This window comes from Podarcis vaucheri (assembly GCF_965113315.1).
Source record: "Podarcis vaucheri genome assembly, chromosome: 2".
Lineage (NCBI taxonomy): Eukaryota > Metazoa > Chordata > Lepidosauria > Squamata > Lacertidae > Podarcis > Podarcis vaucheri.
In genome coordinates, this window is record NC_138760.1 from 77,197,097 (window position 1) to 77,215,553 (window position 18,457).

Here is an 18,457-nt window from a genome sequence, read left to right on the forward strand (position 1 = left end):
CAGCTTGCTATCTCCCTTTTTTAAAAAAACAACAGGAAAATGTCTTTTACTTCCTAAGTAAGGAAGACCCAGTATATAAGGACTGCAGGTTATCCCTACAGGATTCCTTTCCTGAAAGCTCGGCTGAGTCCACAGAAGACCTTCCACATACATCCCAGGATGCTGCATTCACTATCCTCTGTTGTACTAGAACTCCACCCAATCTATTTACTCACAAAACATCTCCCTAACAGGAATGAGATCTCCAGGTATAGGGCGGGATATAAATTCTAATTATTATTAACAACCCACCACAGGCTATAAAACCTTTCCACATACTGAATGCAAGGTTATGAATTTAAGTAGCGATTCCTTAGAACCTTTGTTAGTACTGTGTCTCCAGTAGCTGGCTATCAATTAGCTTCCGTGCAACAGTGGCTACTGTTAATGCTGTCTGTTGGCACAGGTCCCTGGTATTGTATCCTTGTTCCAGGATGAGACACACGATTTCGAAATTACAAATCATGGTTGTTTGCAAGTTACAACCAACATTTATGGTACAAGGGTTACAGTTAGGATTATCAGGGTGGTGTTGTGAAGCACCCAGTAGAATAATAGAATCATAAAATTGTAGAGTTGGAAGGGACCATTATAATAATACTAATTTATTATTTATACCCCGCCCATCTGGCTGGGTTTCTCCAGCAACTCTGAGGGTCATTTAGTCCAAGCCTTGCAATGCAGGAATTTTTCGCCCAACGTGGGGCTCAAACCCACAACCCTGAGATTAAGAGTCTCATGCTAGACTGACTGAGCTATTCCAATACATTTCCTGTCAAAACAAAGTGATGCCCAACATCTTTCTGAGATTTAGTACAAAAATCTTATTTTGCAACAGAATCAGAACCTGGCCTAAGAGTATTAAAACACTGTATTTCTCATGCGTCTTGTGTAGAAACAGATTGCAATGGCTTAGAACTCATAGACAGCTGCATTAGTATTCAATATTTTTAGAAGTACCTACCCAAGGAAGTCAGTTACGTCTGCTTGAAAAATTATAAAATTGACCCCATCAAGCCCCCTCAACAATCACCACTTCTTAATGAGCATCACGCTTAGTACTGATAACTTCACACAAGATGAATGTCCTACATGTAAATGCTTCCATGTAGAAAACACTAAGTGAAAGAAGGGATAAAAAGAGAAAGTACAGGTAACTCCCAATTTACATGGGGGTTACATTGCAAGGCGAAATCGTGTATATTTGAAACACCATTGAAAAAGCCTCCAAACACCCTGTTCTACCCCTGCCCCTTTTTGTGATGTTTTCGGGTCACTTCTAGGTTTGGCGCGGTTGCGCACATATTGGATGTGCCTAAAATGGTTGCTGCCTGTATTCCAAATGTGTAACAATAAAATTATCTTTTCTGTCTTTTTATTAATCTACCAAAGCAACACGAAAAAAGTATACAACTGCCTTTCACAGCAACTTGCCATGTGAGATTTCCTTTTGGTAAAGGAAATTCATATTGTGTGAAGCAGCTCTTAGTAGAAGTGCCTACTGAGCAGGTCTAAGTACTCAGTTAAAGAGTTTTGCAGAAATCAGGCCTGAAATCTCCAGTCTTGTCTCTTGAAGCTCCCTGGGCAAACCTGGGCCACTCATTACTGCATAGTGGTACCTTACACGGATGCTGCAGCTGTGAGGAAAAAAACAACATCCTAGACAAAAGCAGGATAGAAATATAATAAGACTTAGAAGTTACCTAAAAAGATGTCAAAAGTCAAGCTTTCAGAAGTGAAGTGACTGTCCTTCAGTCTTTTATGCCAGTAAAGCTAATCACTTCCCTAAATTGGTTAAAAGCCTTTTCAGCCTTGTGTCTGTGTTCTTCAACTATAAAGCTGTCTTGAGTGAAACCACAAAAGAAGACAAGACCCCAACATTTGGAAACTTCTCCAACTAGGAGGCTTACATGGTCATATACAAAGGAAGGTTTACAAAGCCAATCAAGAAGCATTCTTCAAAAGAACTGTTTATTGATACTGAAATTGTGTTTCATTACCTGGTTGACAAAACCTCGTGGTCCTTTAAAAAAATTATCACAACATTGTCTCACACTCTCTTCCTGTTCTGCTAAGTGTCCCCTCACCCAGTCCTCCAGCTGGGTGAGTTGTACCCTTTGGGATACTTTGGGGTTGGGTGTCAAGGCAAAACAGCTTAGGCCTTGCCAACCCACCAAAAAAAAAAAAAAAATTAATAAAGAAAGGGAAGAAAAAGCATCTCATCCCAGAGGAGAGGAAGAGGCTAATAATGAACTAACCAAAGAGAAAAAGCAGGCATCAGAAGAAATGTCAAGGGTCCCACAAAAAGCACCTTTTAAAATCAAACAGAACCAGCAACATATATTCTACTGTAGCAATGAGTTCATTCCAACATCCTGTGAATGTATGGGCACCCCACCTAAGACAAAGCAGCTTTGTCATTTGAATCACCGCAAAAGGAAAATGAAGAACAACCAAAGGCTAAAGAACAGAAATGAAATTAATTCCCTCTGAGTCCTATGGAAAATCTGAGATAATGCTTTTCCACAAGGTAGTCCACATACTAGTAGCAACCTGCTCTTTATCCCTAAAGCCATCACTGTCAAGAATTCAAGAGGTGGACTGAGTGGCTATGCTGTTATTAAAAAGGCTTTAAGCTGCTGGTTCTGCGAATGCCTAACTCAGCAACTTGTTTTGGCAGAGCTCCTCAGGGCTACCAAATCTGTAAGGAGGGAGGGTTAATACAGCAAAGCATTTGTTTAAAGTGCTTGCTCATTTAATCAACAACAAAGCCAACTCTGAAAGGAAAAGGGGGAGTTGCAGAGTTGTTTTGACAACCAATGCTGCCAAGGTAAAATAAAATCAAGAGGGAAAGTGCTGTGTTGCTTGCTGAGCTTGCTCTGGGATGCCCTGGTGGGCTTATACAGTGGTCTAGCAGTTATAGCTCAAAAACAGGAGCCACGCTGGGCAAGCCAGGGCCCCACACAGGTTGACTGGAACTGCCAGCCAGAAGGAGCCAAACACGCACACACATACATGTGATAATAGCCACAATGGCAGCTACTTCTTGGAGATTTTGCAGGTTGCTTTATTAAGATGAACACTCCTTATTGGGCAGAAGAGATGCGGCTCTCCCTCTGGCCTGCCAATTCTGAGAAATTCTCAATTCCAGGCATCCCTCTGATGACAACAGCCCAAATCCCAGATCCGTGCAAACAGTTTTCACCATGAGTCCTGGGACTTGGCACCAGCCAAGTGTGGCGAACAAACGTTGGAAGGGACGTGTGGTCTCCCTCAGGGCCAGCAGGCACAGTGTTTTGCTTCCTGCAGAACAGGCAGCACTGTGAGGAAGGACATGTGAAGGATCATTAGCAGCTCTGGCATACAGGGACACGTAGAAGAGGAGGGCAGGTGCCTCATGGTCACAACTGAGAGGGGGCATCCTCAAAGGTAATGAGGCTGGACTCCTGGCTGCCTGCTTTCCCTGCAGTGACAGAGTCCCGGCTCTTCTCGGGTAGCAATGGAGTATCAGCCTTGATGTTTTCTTCTTCTTCATCCTCCATGCTGGGCCACGACGACTGATCTTCTACACGCTTCAACCGCTCATTCAGTGCCTTCAGGGCCAGTTGTCTACAGAATGAGAAAATGACCCATAGTGAATGTAGGTTAGTTTGCATATTAAGTGGCATATTTCATGAGAGGGGTATTTTCTAGTGCAAGTCACCAAAGGAGTCCAGAGACCCTCTAAGGCTGGGAAGGCCACAGACACCCTTGGCCAACCCTCCAAGGATGGAACGCACAACCCCAATCATGTGCATTGATAGTAGAAGTGGAAACAGCTCTGCGAGCAACAGCATGCAATGATGTGCATTGCAATCAGGGATTTTGTCATTGTTGGCATCTGTCTGCCATGAGAGACAATGGAATGTGTCTCTGGGGTGCTCCTTCTGGGGCAGCTGGTCCACCTTTGGTCCCCATCCTGCACTCAACTCTCACCTGTGGCTCCTAGAAACTGTCAGCATATGACAGCGGCCACACCCCAAGAAACCAGATGAGGGTAGCTGATGGGTCTCAAACCCTTAGTGAGTTAGGGACTTCCTTTGCATGCAGAGACAGGCTCCAGCAGATAGAGCGGATGAGTGGTCAAGAAGGCAGTTTCTACACATGCTGTAGAGGGAAGTGATAGGCAGATGGGGCTTGTCAACCTGGGAAGGCAAAACATCTATGAGAAGGAAAACTCTGATTCTAAACCTCTGGTGCCTTGTGGGCTATCTCCAGGAGATGGAAAAGCTCAGGAGTAAACCCTACACAAATCTGGAGGAAGTCCCTAAGACTGTTGGATAGTTCCTTGTATGCCTCTTTCTGGCAACTCCTGCAGCCATGCTGGTACCAAACATTGCTCTGCTTCATTTTGGATCACATCAGGGAGGCCAAGAGGGGGTTGTCGCTGTCTGAGCAGCCCAGGACCACCATACACACTTCCCAGGCTTGAGGCCTGGGGAGGTCACTTCGGTGCTGCTAACGCGGCGGTTTTACTTCACCCCTCTTAGGTCCATTCCATTGTTTCTCGATACAGACGGATGCCAACAACAACCATTTTAGAAATGTTGTATTTCCTCATTTTCACCTAAAAACAGCATTCAAGGCTACATTCAGCTATTCTGATAACCTTCAAAGGCATGAGGAACCTGTGACCTCCAGATGTCACTGGCCTCTAAATTCTGTCACCCCTGTCCATTAGTCATGCTGTTTGGGGCTGACAGGAGCTGGATTCTACCAGCATATGTACAGCTACAAGTTCTCATATGTACCAGCACTTAACCTTGATATTCAGAGATAACCTTGATATTCAGAGAAGAGGTAGTCTGTTGCTGGGTCCTATCTACTTCTGCCTTTGATACAATCAAATAGTTATTTAGATCTGCACCAAATTGCTCCATCATAATCAAATAGTCATCATTCAATTGTTCCAATATGCATGCTGAACACCTAAAAAACAGGGGTGGCTAACCTTGGGCCCTCCAGGGATTACTGACCTGCAGTGTCCATCATTCCTGAGCACTGGCCATGCTGGCTGGGGGCGCTGATGGAGAGTTTGAGGCCAACAATATTTGGAGCATCCCTATCTTACAGAATATTCCCATTCATGAGGTGAATATTTTACTAGCACAAAGTGAATACATGTGGACTCTTTGCCTTCCTAGAAGAAAATAGTAAGGGATTTGTCATATCCATTCTGCCTGGAACTCCTGTGCGAGCAAGGCTTCCTTTGTGCCAAGCAGAACTCTAAGCATGCCATTGGGACATGTAGGATAAGCTTCTCCTAAGCTGAAGAAAGCTGGCAAGCCTTTAACAGACACAATAGATCTTCTGCATATGTAATTAGGACAATAGTTAGCTCAAATGGGCATTAGCACAATGTTGTACTAGGTGATTTTAACACCTATATTTTAGGCAATACAGTTAAAAATCACACCTAGCTTTGTGAAAAATGCTTCAGAGCTGAACACTGCTGAAAGCTGTATTAGTGGAACACACTGCACAGTTATATCTACACACATTGTGCTATTAACTGCCTGACAACTTGACTTAATCATTCAATTTGCTCCAGGTATTCAGAGTTCTGCATTTTGATGGTGTAAAGTGCACAATAATGGCTTTCATCATCAGATTCTTTCAGCTCTTTCATTTGGAAAAGCGAAACTAAGTTAAAAGCAAGAGACATATATAGGTGTGGCATTTTCTGAAATTAGTTAGACTACTAAAATTCTGGATTACTACAGTCTTCAAACAGGACTGAAGCAAGAAAAAGTATACATACACTTTTGCATTTTTAAAAATGTATGCCAGAAATCTGTGAAAAGCACAATAAGATTTTAAGTTGGATACTCACTGGCAGTGTTTAACTAGATAGTTAGCAATGAAAAGTTTTTGGTTGTTTATGAACCAAAAACAGATCTTAGAATTTCTTTTTTAAAGAAACGTTATTGGAGTTAGTGTGACTACAAAAACATGACTACAACTGAACTAAGCTTTAAGTGTCAATATGCAGCACCACTGCAAAGGACAAGCTGGCTGCAATCCTGTGGCGGGACTTACTCCCAGGTAAATGTAGAAACTCAGAACTGCACTGCTAAGCTCTTCAGTTTGACACAGGAGTAAATTTTATTGTTTTTATTTCAGAAGCAGTGCTATTCTCATACTCCTTAATTACACCTACGTTTACTAGAAGAGCATTTAAATATTCATTAATATACTTATTATAACAACTAAATATTAAAGATTTTTGCTTGTTTTTTTAAACAAGTGTTTGGATGGATTAAATGTTTTTGTATGGATTCTGTGCACAAATAAAAAATTAATGCAACTTCTCTTCATGGGTCTTAACTCTTTAGTGTATTTGCAGTCAGTGTTAGAATTTCTGACATATAAATGTAGGTTACGGGCACCACAATGGAATGCCTAGGCTCCTTTTCCCCAGTTGAATTTATTACTATTATTATTACTTAAATTTCTATACTGCTTTATATTCTAAAGAATGAAATGCAAAGCAGTTTACTACACATTACAGTGGTACCTCGGGTTACATACGCTTCAGGTTACAGACTCCGCTAACCCAGAAATAGTACTTCGGGTTAAGAACTTTGCTTCAGGATGAGAACGGAAATCGTGCTCCGGCGGCGCGGCGGCAACAGGAGGCCCCATAGGCTAAAGTGGTGCTTCAGGTTAAGAACAGTTTTAGGTTAAGAACGGACCTCCGGAACGAATTAAGTACTTAACCCGAGGTACCACTGTACTTAGTATGTCCTTGTGCACCCAGTGATTCAGCAAACAGTACGTGCTGGGCTGTCCCTGCAGGGAACACTTGTCTGGTACAATCCCTTCATGTCACTTCAGATATGTATGCAAACAGATGGGAAATGTGAACACCGGAGTTGATAGTTTGAGGTCCCAATGTTTAGTTTCCCCCATGTACTTGCGTACTTGTCTCCCTTTTTACATATTGCAGAAACAACATGGTGCTGTGGAAATGCAGGGGTTGTCTGTAGCAGATTTTAGAAAATCTGAAAATACACCAGTGTTAGAAACTAGCCAGGCAACAGGTTCATCTTGGCTTGGGTCCACTTGCGACCACATGGAGATCTCTGGATGCCAGGCTGGTGATTGGGGAAAGCAAAATGTCACTTAGAGAAGGACCTGAAATATTTTCCTTGAAGCTTGAATTTGTTTTATTCTGGATTGTTTTGTTTGATGTTATACAGTGGTACCACGGGTTAAGTACTTAATTCGTTCCGGAGGTCCGTTCTTAACCTGAAGCATCACTTTAGCTAATGGGGCCTCCTGCCGCTGCCGCCAGAGCACGATTTCTGTTCTCATCCTGAAGCAAAGTTCTTAACCTGAGGTACTATTTCTGGGTTAGTGGAGTCTGTAACCTGAAGCGTATGTAACCTGAGGTACCACTGTACATCAGCCTGCTGACTACAACTGGGCTACTCCTATACAAAGACAGAACAAGCACACTGAGCTTCAAAAAATCTTGAATCCCCAGATTTTGATTTTTTTAAAAGATCCCGATAGGCACAAATGGAGTACCAGCAATATAGAAGACACTTTTAAAATATTGAATTAGATGACTTCCTCCATTTCCTTCTCACCAATGTTCAACAGTGAACATAAGTAGCCTCCAAAAAGTTTTATATTGCAGGAATATTACCTTCTCCGTTCAGCATCCTGAGGATCTGTTCCTGGTAAGCTGATAGTAATAGATGAAGGGGCACCAACATCATAACGTTTCACTGTTTTTCGACAGACTTTCACTTTGACCAAGACGCTGTGCACAAGGTTGGCTAGCAAGCCAACCACTGGTTGTAGGATCTCAGGGAAAAATGTGGCAAATGCAAAGTGGTCTGACATATCACCACGTCCTCGGCTGTGCCTCTGGTAAAAACGGAGATATATCCAACTGGAGAGGACTCCAAAACCATAAGAGGCCAAGACATTGCTTTCGATGAGGGTGGTCAATCTCAGAACTGCCAGAATCAGGAGCAAAAGCATGGGAACAACCTTCATCCGCACCTGAGGTACCTTCAAGACAGTACTGTCACCCATGGTCTGTTTGAGAGCCACCAAGACCCCACCAAGGAAGCCCAGCATGCCATAAATGCGAACGGTAAACAGGTAAGACAGATTGAATGATGCCATATAGGTGAGAAGATAAGCAAAGGCCCCCAAGAGCCCCACTGATACATTCACCACTGCAAAGAAGATCAAGAGCTCCAGGGCTCCCCATAGCGGCTCCAGCAGCCTCCCTGCCACCACTATAGTAGCCAGGCTCACACCTACATCCCAGATGTGTTGTTCCACCACACTGTGGGTTGCTAATGTCCAAATCCAAAAGTTGGGTGGGAAGAGAAACCCAGGCGTCACCCCGAGCCCATACACAGTGTCCACAGCAAAGGAGAGAAAGTAGAGAAAGATGACGATGGCACATATGGACTTCACCACGACACTGGTGCTGGCCAGAGCAGCCAAGAAGTGTTGCCGAGCTACTGGGAGGTATCTGTTCATCTTTATACCCACAAGCCCTGCCCCACGCGTCAGGGTCCGAGGTCCAAGAGTCTTCGCTTTAGGGGCGAGGCGTTAAGGCGCTGGTGGTGGCCCGGAAAACCCCTTCTTTTCTTTAGCACGGATTCGCGGTCGATTCCATCGCCGCCTTCCACGGATCGCACAAACGGAGGCGACAGCTGATTAAGCCACAGGCCGCTCTGTATGGAGGAGGAGGAGGAAGGAAAGGCGTTCTCCTTTTATCCGGCCTCGTCCCAAATGGGAAAAAACAGCAGCAGCCGCGCCCCACTTTCCTTTGCTTCCGAGCGGGGACCGCTGCACCCTCTCCTCGCAGCACCCTCGGGCGGCCCCCTTAGCGGAGCGGAGCGAGAGAGGCGCTCGCTCCGGAGCTCACGGGACGGCCAAAGCGGAGGCGCAGCTCGCTCCCTCCCGCAGCCGAGCCCCTCGCAAGCCCCATTCAGCCCGCCGGCGGGGGCGGGGGCCGCTCAGGGAAGGCCTCACTTCGGCCTGCTCGCCGCCGGAAGCCGGAGCCTCGGCCGCTCTGGTTGAGGCCGACTCCCAGGAGCCTTCTCGCCGCCACTTCCCTCTTCCAGGCCAGCACTCCGCTCCTCGGAAGGGCTCCGCTCAGACGCAAACAAACAGCACGGCTGCGCACGCGTGGCTGTTCTATGAGCTGCGCGGGGCACGCCGGGAAATGGAGGCTCGGCCCTCGCGCGCGGCGGGCGCTGGCCGCGGCGAGAAGACTACGAATCCCAGCATGCATTGGGATGCGGGGTCTGCGCAGGGAAGCGCGGGAGTGCGGGCGGGGCGGGACAAAGAGGCACCTGAGAGACGGGGGCTTAGGAGGCGTCCCGGCTGCGAGGAAAGAGCGCGGCGGGGCAGGGCGCGGCTCTTGCGGCCCAAAGCGCAATGGTCGTTGGCGAGCAGATGAGGAAGCTAGTCAGGCCGCTGGGCGGAATGGCGGCGTCACCCGCAGGATCTCCTCCTCCTGTTTGCCTCGTCACAGTAACTTGTGCTTGGCAGAGGACCGAAATCATTGGCACGTGCCTGCAGGAATAGGGAGCCCGCCCTCCTGGGTGCGGGGTTGGCGGAGGGGCGCAGCCCTCGCCTCAGCATTTTTAGTCGCAAGTGAAATCCATTCCGTTTGGTTTAATGGCGCCGCCCTGGCGAGTAAAAGGCAGTATGCATTTCGTGGAAAGGGTGAGAACGAGAAACGAAGCCAAAGGTTGCAGGACTTTTTATTAAATGCACAGCTACAGCTGTGAATTTCCAATGCTTTGCTGGTGAATCCAGCCTTTAGCACGTCTGCGCTTCTGAAAAAGTAAAGCTGTGCACACTTGGGAGTCAGCCGAACTGAACTCGCGAAGACATACTGTAGTTCAGTGTAAACCTGCAGAGGATGAAGCTATAAACAGGTTCTGGCTTCAGAGAGGGTTAGTTCAAAGCTCTGATATACCCTTTCTATTTGTCATGAGAAAATTGGGAGGGATTCAGAATGGTGTGGAAAATGAGGCCCAGAATTGATTTTCTGCTGTTACATCCTCTGTGTGATGAAGTTTCCATAGGGATATTCCCCTTTTTAAATAGATGCCCCTTACAGCGACATTTCAATTTGTGGTGGTTATGCAAGGCTCAGCCAAGTACAGTTACGGCCTGCACTTTGTTACATTCAGAGTTTAATTTTGAAAAAAGCTGGGCACTATCCAGCCAAGTTCAGGCACTTAGGGCTACTGTCCTATAGACTCCGTTCATTTGGATATGCTTCTGTAGACATGCATAGAATTGGACTGGACATCGTACAAGTGGGAGAGTTAAGCAGTTGATCATGTTTCTGCTACAGAAATGAACAGGAAAATATACACTTTACAATGACTGCAATGTATGTGTTTAATTTCAGGAGCATTTGCTGTTATAATTTTCCATTTCATATCATTCATTAGTAGTTAGAGCAATGTTACCAATTCAGGATAACTAGACAACTTTTTTAAAAAATTAAAAAAGCTCATTTATTTATAGCAAAGTAACTGAGGACAGAAGTACAAGCTAACCTAGTAAACATAGGAATGGAAGGAATGGTGAACAGGATAGGGTTGCTTAACACTTCCCCCAACTATAAATTCTCCCTGCAACTCTTCCCCCTTCAGTTTATGTGTGATGTCAAAGCTGACTGGGAGAAATTTTGGGGGGGAGGGTGTTGCAATGGAGCATTAGGTTACAGAAGAAAAGGTGAAACACCCTCTCTGATTCTCCCTTCTCCTGTATTAGTGTTATGAGGTAAACATAGGAACCCCATTTCTGTTTTGCAGTATGTAGTTTCTGTTTAAGTTTCATAAAGCTATTTTGTATTCCAATATGCCACCCTCTATTTCTCATGAAGGAATTCACTGGTGGATGTAATAATTACTAAAAAGTTTGTGTGCCAACAATGCAAAATGGAGTGTAGAACTTTGTTTCCCAAGTATGTGTGAGGTAAACCCTTTATGACAGTGTTTCCCAACCTTTTTTGGGCAAAGGCACACTTGTTTCATGAAAAAAATCTCGAGGCACACCACCATTACAGCCCCGTGACGTCAGCGTGCAGCGTCACGCCGGGAGGGACATGAATTGCTAGCAAATTACATAATCACCTCCTTGAGGGCTGGCTCATCTTCTCCGAAGGCAGAACCCCATTAATTAACAGCACAGACTCACACCATAGCCAAGACGAGGGGGGGCAACCTCAGTCATGCACAGTCATGCACATGTGGGGGCTAAATGAGGACGAAGACCGGGCAGAGAGCAGGGTTCAAATCACCCCACCTCGCCAGGACAATCCCTGGGTGCTCCCTTGGGCCACTCGCCTGACCCACCTCGCAGGGCTGTTGTTGCGAGGATAACACGGGGAGAACCACGCACGCCCCCGGGAGCTCCTTGGAGGGGAAAGCGGGCGATGAATGCAATGCACAAAATATATGAGAGGCGACCAGGTTTTGCAGGTGAGGGGCCCCCGCCAGCCTCCGCTTCCAACACCCGGCGCAACGCCGCCGAAGTTTCCCCCCGGGCTCAGCTCGGGGAGCAGCGCTGCTCCCCCCCGGCTCCCCTTCGCCCTCCCGGCTCTCTCTGCCGCCCACTGGGGACCCCCCTCACCTGCCAAGTCCGGAGCGCCGGTGGAAGTTGCATGCATGCATGCAGGGCGCCGCGTTGCCATTGCATTGCACTGCACTCCATGCAACGCCTGCACGCATGCATTGCCTTGCACGCCCGCCAAGGGGTCTCCCCGCGGTCCGATGCGTTCCCTCTGGCACGGATGCAGCATTTCAAAAATTAAAACCCCCCGACGCAGCCCTACCTGGGGGGGGGGCAGCCTCCGCCTCCGCCGCTCCGCCTCCGCGGGGATCCCCGGGCTCCATCCTGCCGCCCGATCTCCGCGGGGGCGCAGGCAGGCTGCGCGGGGTCTGCGCGGAAGAGCCCCTGCCCGCCCGGCCGCCGCCGCTGCGCTCATTCCATGGCCGGGAGAAGAGGGCTTCAAACAAAACGCCCGGCCCGCCAGGCCATGCTGGGAAACGTAGTTTGCGCACCCCGCGCGGGCGCGGAGCCCAAGGGCGAGGGGACTACGGATCCCGGCAGCCCCCGCGCCGGGGACGAGGCCGGGTGCAGGGATGGAGGGACGGGTGGGCGAGCGAGTGAGTGAGTGGCAGCCGCCAAGCCTTGGCCGAGAGCCAGGAAGGGCCTCCCCGGAGGAGGAGGAGGTGGGAGGCGCAGAGCGGGAGGGAGGGAGGGAACCCCAGGGGTCATCTAGTGACGGCGCCCCAATCGAAAATTTGACTTTTTTTAAAAAAAAAATCTTTCAATTTTTTAAATTTTTCCCGCGGCACACCAGGCAACATCTCGCGGCACACTAGTGTGCCGCGGAACAGTGGTTGGGAAACACTGCTTTATGAGATAACTAGTAAAGTTGCTTGTAAGAAGAGATGGAAGGCTCTCTAGGTAGAGAATGCAAAGGCATAGGCGCAAAAGTACAAAGCCTCCTGCTTACTTTCTTACAAACATGGAGTCTGGTCAGTAGCAAAAGTGATACATGACTTTGTTCTTTAGTGTCTAGAAACACACAGCAATACATGTGACATAAACAGAAATCAGCAAAGTGTAAGATGGACAGAATTGTAGGCCAGAGCCCATTTTGTCTGCAGAAGTTAATCTGCCATAATACAGTACTCTTTGTGGTTTTTGCTGCAAAAGACTCAGCTAAGAAACCAGTTTTTCTTCATTGTTTCTCCAAGGACTGGATAAGCCAGGATGCTACCAAGTAGCCAGCCCCACATATTGAGGTCTTTGCATATCTCTTGACTATGGCGTGTTCCTCTATGGGGAGATAATGTCTTCTCACACAACAGGAGAAAAGTGGCGATATTTTCTATGTCATAGCAAATATTCTATCTTGTGTGTGACATACCCTACAGCAGCCAGTGTTGTATAGGACTAAAGTGTGCGCTGGGGCTGACGTCATAATTCATAACATTTGCATAGCACTCTTCGAATGTTCAACACACCTTGTTTCATTATCATGCGTGCCATGCGTGGTTAAGGGGGACGGTGGCTGACAAGTGTGTGGACTTCAAAATGTGGTTTTATCACGGTGTCCTTGAATTCAGTATTTTTTTTTCTCATTTCGAATTTGCATTTCCTTCAGCATGTAATCATAAAGTAATATTAGTGAGGGTTGTAGCCAAAGAAGTCCCTCTCAGAATAGACCCATTAAAAGTGAAAAACCTGCATTAGTCATGTCTGTTAACTTGAATTGGTCTACTCTGAGTAGGACTAACTTGGATTACCACCCTTAGATGCTTTGTTAGTCTATGTGGTGTGCAAACAGCTCTGCAGTCCACATCCTTCTGATTTAGCACCTCTTCTTCCAGTGTTTTAGTCATCACAATACAGTCCTAATTTAAAGTGGAATTGTGATCCAGTGAAATGAAAGAAACGATGGACCTAATTATGAATGCTTGTTAGTTGCAAACTTGATTGTGGATTAATTCCACTCAAGTTCTTTATAGACCTCAGTTACTAGCATTAACAAAATACTCAACAGCTGGTATGAGAAAATATTTTTGCAATTATCTTTTATCTGGGACTTGTTTCAGTGGCACCCTGCTCTCTTGACCACATACTTTGAAACCACAAAAATATTGTAGGCAATTGAATGTCGTGTCTCTTATTTTTATTTGTGTAGTGCAACAGTCTTCAGAGTTGCACACAGATGTCTAGGCACATGGGACATGCATCTTTCTTTGTAATGTGTGTCCAAACAGTTGACTTACTAATGGTTTGAGCAAGCTTGTCTCCAGGAGTTTTTGGATGAGATCAGTTTTGTACGTTTTTCATTGATTACACAGTTTTCAAACGTGTATGTTTTGTGTGTATGTGTGGCAGGATCAGGAAGGGTAGTTGAAATTCCAAAGCGCTAATAGCATCAGCTACACTACAAACACCATTCCACAAATACATGTCTGCATTATTTTGGTCTTTTTCAAAGTTTTATTATATTTTTCTGAATAGTCTTCTGTAAGGTTTGTGGTCTTCTGTAGAAGAGCTATTGCAATAGTACAAATCAAACACATACCCCTTTCCTTTCATTCTTGCAAACACTATCAAAGCTGCTGTCATCCCATTATGATAATTAACTACCATTTTGCCAATAATATTGTTGTTTATCTGCATACTGCTTTTTGAATCAAAGTGACCCAAAACAGTAAACGGTTTAAAAAAAAAAGTTTAGTCTGCTTAGACCAATGGTGTCCAGCTTTTTTCAAAGAGGGCCAGATTTGATGAAGTGAAGTTGTTGAGCTTTTTTTAGGACTGAAGTTGTTGAGGTGATTTTACCCCAGGAAATAAACTGCCACAGGGGCGGAATTAAACCGACTGGCGGGCTGGATTAGGCCCCTGAAAAAACAGACTTTGGACATGCCTGACTTAGACATAACCTGTACTGAACACAGTGGGATTTGCTTCTGAGTAAAGATACACAGGATTATACTGTTAATCTAGTTTGTTTTTTCACTTTGGAAGCTGTGCACACCCTCTGAAGCACACAGCTGTGTATATTTAAAAAGGGAGTGGAGGCACAGCTATTATTTCCATTGTGCTTGTCCTGTCTATTATGTGCAGAGAAGTTACCATGGCATTATTATTATTATTATTATTATTATTAAGCACCACGCAAAGCTGAAATGTAATTGGGGCATGCTTTGACTTATGTAAGAAGGCCTCAATGTAGTGTGAATTGACAGAGCTGTCAATGTGCATAGGTTATTCTCAGGCTTCCTTATACCTAAATTCTGTGGCGGTTTGCTCTGATCTCTTAACTAGGCCTGTCTTTGACAATGTCAATTCACTTTCTGTCTCATTTTATTCCCATGCAGTTTCTTTCTCTTTTTATTGTTGATCTCTATGTATTCATGATGTATTTGTTTTGTGCAAACAGTGAATGTGGGTAGCTAAAGGGAGTGTTACAAACTAGCCAGGCGACAGGTGCATTTTGCGACAGGCAAGGGTCCACTTGCGACCACTTGGAGATCTCCGGATGCCAGGCTGGTGATTGGGGAAAGCAAAATGTCACTTAGAGAAGGATCTGAAATACTTTCCTTGAAGCTTGAATTTGTTTTTTTCTGGATTGTTTTATTTGATTTTTAAACCACTTTGAGATTCATTCATTAAAATATAAAGCATTATAGAAATGAACAACAATAGTAAATTCCACCAGAAAAAAGGCGCCTAGACATTCCATTGTCGCAACCATAACCTAGGGTTAAGGTGCCATTTGGTGATTAGCTTTTTCGGGCTGGGCGATAATCAGCTTTTCAGCATTGTGGTGTTATCACCAGCTAAACATCATGGTCTAGCAGTATTCTGCAATGCTGAAAAAACAAGCTACATTAGCCTCAGCTCTCGAGGTGCCGGTGAAACTGCAGGAGCTGAGGCGGTTTCACCCCAGCGCCTCGTGGGCTGGGACAACGCAGCTTGTTGGCATGGCTTAGCTGGGGTGCAGAAGGGCTCCCAATCCCCAGCTGAGCTAGCCCCAGTGCACCCCTTGCTGGTGGGCAAGTGGGAGGAGCGTTGGGGCTCCTTTCCATGGTTCAACTGGGCGGGGAAGCAGTTTAAAGAAGCCAAGGGAGGACTAAGCTGCATCAGCCCAGCGATACAGCTTGCTCCTCCCTCTACGGTATGAGGGGCAGAGTGATAGTGGTTTCACCTGGCAATATATCACAGGTGAAACTACTGCTGCTCCCGAGTCCCTCTGCTACCAGCAGACAGATGTTGAAAGTGGTCCTGGTAGCAGAGGGACTCAGGAGCGGTGGTGGTTTTACCCGTGATATACCACCGGCTGAAGCTGTATTGATACGTTTCCAAGGCCTATAGTTTATATACCTGAGTTTCTAACATCGGCTAAAGGCTGAGAAGTGGAGGCACCCTGTATAATTTATCTTGACCCCAGATCTACAGTCTGTTTCTGAGCATTATTGATGAGGTAACCATCAGGTTGAAGGGCTCCCTTTATCCCTTTTGAAACCCCAAGCATTTTCATCCCTTCTCATTTGGATCTTACCCTGTATCTAGTTGAATGCATGAGAATCTTGCCACTGGCTTCTGCAGGAGCTAGATTGGTTCCTTGGGTTTGTCTGCCATTAAGTAAATATAGGTTCATCAGATCTAGATGAGAAGCTCATGTCCTACACTTCGGGAATTCTCATTTATCATTTTCTTGCACTCAATTGCAGACAGCTTATTTATTACATGGGGACAAAGGTGTCTTTAATAAAACAGCTGAGTCAGTTTCCTTTGTGAATTTTTAACAAAAACATGATAAAGATTGCCAAACTCAGGTGAGCAAAGTCATTCTCATTTTCTCCTCTTCCTTCTGCTAGGTAGCTAGTCAAGGAAGTTGTAAACTGAAAGATAGCTCCCCCACCTTTCAGGACATCAGTGTGTTACAATAAAGTCAGCACTTGACAACCAGGCTAGTAAATATTTCTTTGTGTGTGCATATCCGCAAAGCTGATAATACTTACACAACACTGTTCACCTAATAACCTCTCTTGAGATTGGTGGCAATAATTAACCTCCTCTAAAGAAACAGTTTATTGAAAGTGTCCAATTTTATGATACTTGTTGGAAGTGCAACAGCAGGGACCATTCAGATTTAACTTAAGGTTTAATTATGTCAGTGTTGAAGTCACCTAACCAAGATGGGAACGGGTAGTGTTGCTTAGCAACCAGGCAGAATGGCATGATGCTCACTGAGATAGTACATGCCCTGATTGGCTGTGTAGTTCTGAAGGAGTTTTCATCTGTATGTTAGCTAAATGTCATCTGCTATAAACAAGGCCTCTTTATTTCTCCTCAAATTATACTGTTTTTATTCAGTTTTCTTCAGGAAAGTGTTAGGACTTTTCTCTCTGGACTCCACCTGTGTTAAGTGGCATTGCTACTATGGGAGGCATCTAATGTTCTGCATGCGTAGATGTGCTGGTGCAATTGGACTTCCACTTCCTCTCCTCCACATTCACACCCCAAAATCTGATCCCGATTGTATCCCCCCCCCCCGAAATTGGAATGGAAGCTCCAGTGTACCAGTGGAGCTGTAGCACTGGCTATGGCCCATTATATTTTGAAGTCATATCTTTGTGTGATCCCCAGTGATCAGCCTGTATATTGTGACCAGCCAAGCTTGGCAAGGCTTTGTGTGTCTCCAGGAGGACCCGCTAACAAACAATTGGTGTAGATTTTATCTATTTACCTCCCAGCATATGGCAGAGCTTCTAAGAAAGTAATGCAATTTGTGTGTGTTTTAGGAGGTACATAAAATAAAAGCATTTCCAGGTTGTTTGAAAGCTCTAAGCAACCATTTTAATATTTTAAATCTTAGACCAGTGTCAGGGGCCTGTTAGTAGGCCAGGGCCAAGGAACACGGACACCTGCTTACCCCTCTTCCTGTTTCTGGTATGTGTGTAGTAGTAGTAGTAGTAGTAGTAGAAGTCGTCATCGTTGGGGGAAGGAAGCAACATACAGTTGCCCAGCTGGCTCAGGATCCCTGTGAGTCGGGCCGGAGTCAGGAAGAACCTGAGTCCCACGACTTCTGTATTCACTTTTCTTCTTTCTTGATGGTTATGTGCTACATGTATTGCACACTTCTGAATACCAGGTGCTGGAAAAAGCAGGAAGGGATAGTGCTTTTGTTCTCTGGTCTTGCTTGTAGGCTGCCCATAGGCATCTGGCTAGTCAGTTTGAGAATGAGTGTTGGACTTGATGGGTCACTGGCCTCATCCAAGGGACTCTTATGTTCTTCTCTTTGTCTTGATATCATCATCGTCATCATTAATGGTCATTTTTCCATAATCCTGAATCCATTCACTAAGAAGGCACACTAAGATCTTCTTTAGAGAGGAAGTGGGAAGTGTCTTAAATGCCAGCTCTTTGGGTAAGTTTCTCTAATATAAAAGAAGCTGCTTTCTAGTGGCAAGGCACTTCTGTGTACCACTGGCTGGTGCCAAGCAGGGTGAATAACCCCCTGTGGGGATTAATTACCATATCTCATTTAACCAGCAAGAATACTGAAATGGTCTACCCCAGATCAAAGGTAGAGGCTTACAGAGGGCTGGAAAGAGCAGTATGGTTAGGAATCAAGTCTCTCACCGCCCTCACCCAGTTCTGGAGCTACGTCACAGTTTGAGATAGAACTTTCAGCTCAACTCTATTGATCCTTACTATTTTTTTCTATTTTCCTCATTAGGATTTGCAACGTGAGAAACTTGGAACAGTAAACATCAGAACACGAGACCAGAAAGGTACCTACTTATCTAACCATTCTTAATGTGTTGTAAATGTAAACCAGTAAAAG

The 18,457-nt window shown here is 45.5% G+C and overlaps 1 protein-coding gene and 1 long non-coding RNA gene across 10 annotated transcripts in view; one reads left to right on the forward strand and one right to left on the reverse strand.

Annotated features, from left to right (window-relative positions):
- Window positions 1-1,993: 1,993 nt before the first annotated feature.
- Window positions 1,994-8,898, reverse strand: TMEM115 (transmembrane protein 115). The gene is made up of 3 exons (XM_082214582.1): window positions 7,733-8,898; window positions 3,207-3,648; window positions 1,994-3,169 (listed from the first exon to the last, which is right to left on the reverse strand). Exons 1-2 carry the CDS (start codon window positions 8,584-8,586, stop codon window positions 3,441-3,443), a joined length of 1,062 nt encoding a protein of 353 aa, XP_082070708.1. The 5' UTR covers window positions 8,587-8,898; the 3' UTR covers window positions 1,994-3,169; window positions 3,207-3,440.
- A 409-nt stretch (window positions 8,899-9,307) lies between these two features.
- The window catches only part of LOC309527722, a 102,633-nt gene continuing 93,483 nt past the window's right edge, over window positions 9,308-18,457 (forward strand). For 3 of the 9 annotated variants that reach the window (XR_014217296.1, XR_014217297.1, XR_014217298.1), the window contains exons 1-2: window positions 9,308-9,588; window positions 18,350-18,404. This is a non-coding gene — a long non-coding RNA (uncharacterized lncRNA). Of the gene's footprint in view, window positions 10,017-18,349; window positions 18,405-18,457 lie in introns of all 9 variants that reach the window. The other 6 variants (XR_014217302.1, XR_014217303.1, XR_014217304.1 and 3 more) reach the window with 3 other exon arrangements.

What these genes read in the sequence shown, in the direction of transcription:
- TMEM115 (XM_082214582.1), bottom strand. Translation starts at nt 8,586, where the DNA reads ATGAACAGATACCTCCCAGTAGCTCGGCAACACTTCTTGGCTGCTCTG. An exon ending in CAGGATGCTGAACGGAGAAG is followed by an intron (nt 3,649 to 7,732) that starts GTAATATTCCTG and finishes CTCATTCTGTAG; the next exon opens with ACAACTGGCCCTGAAGGCAC.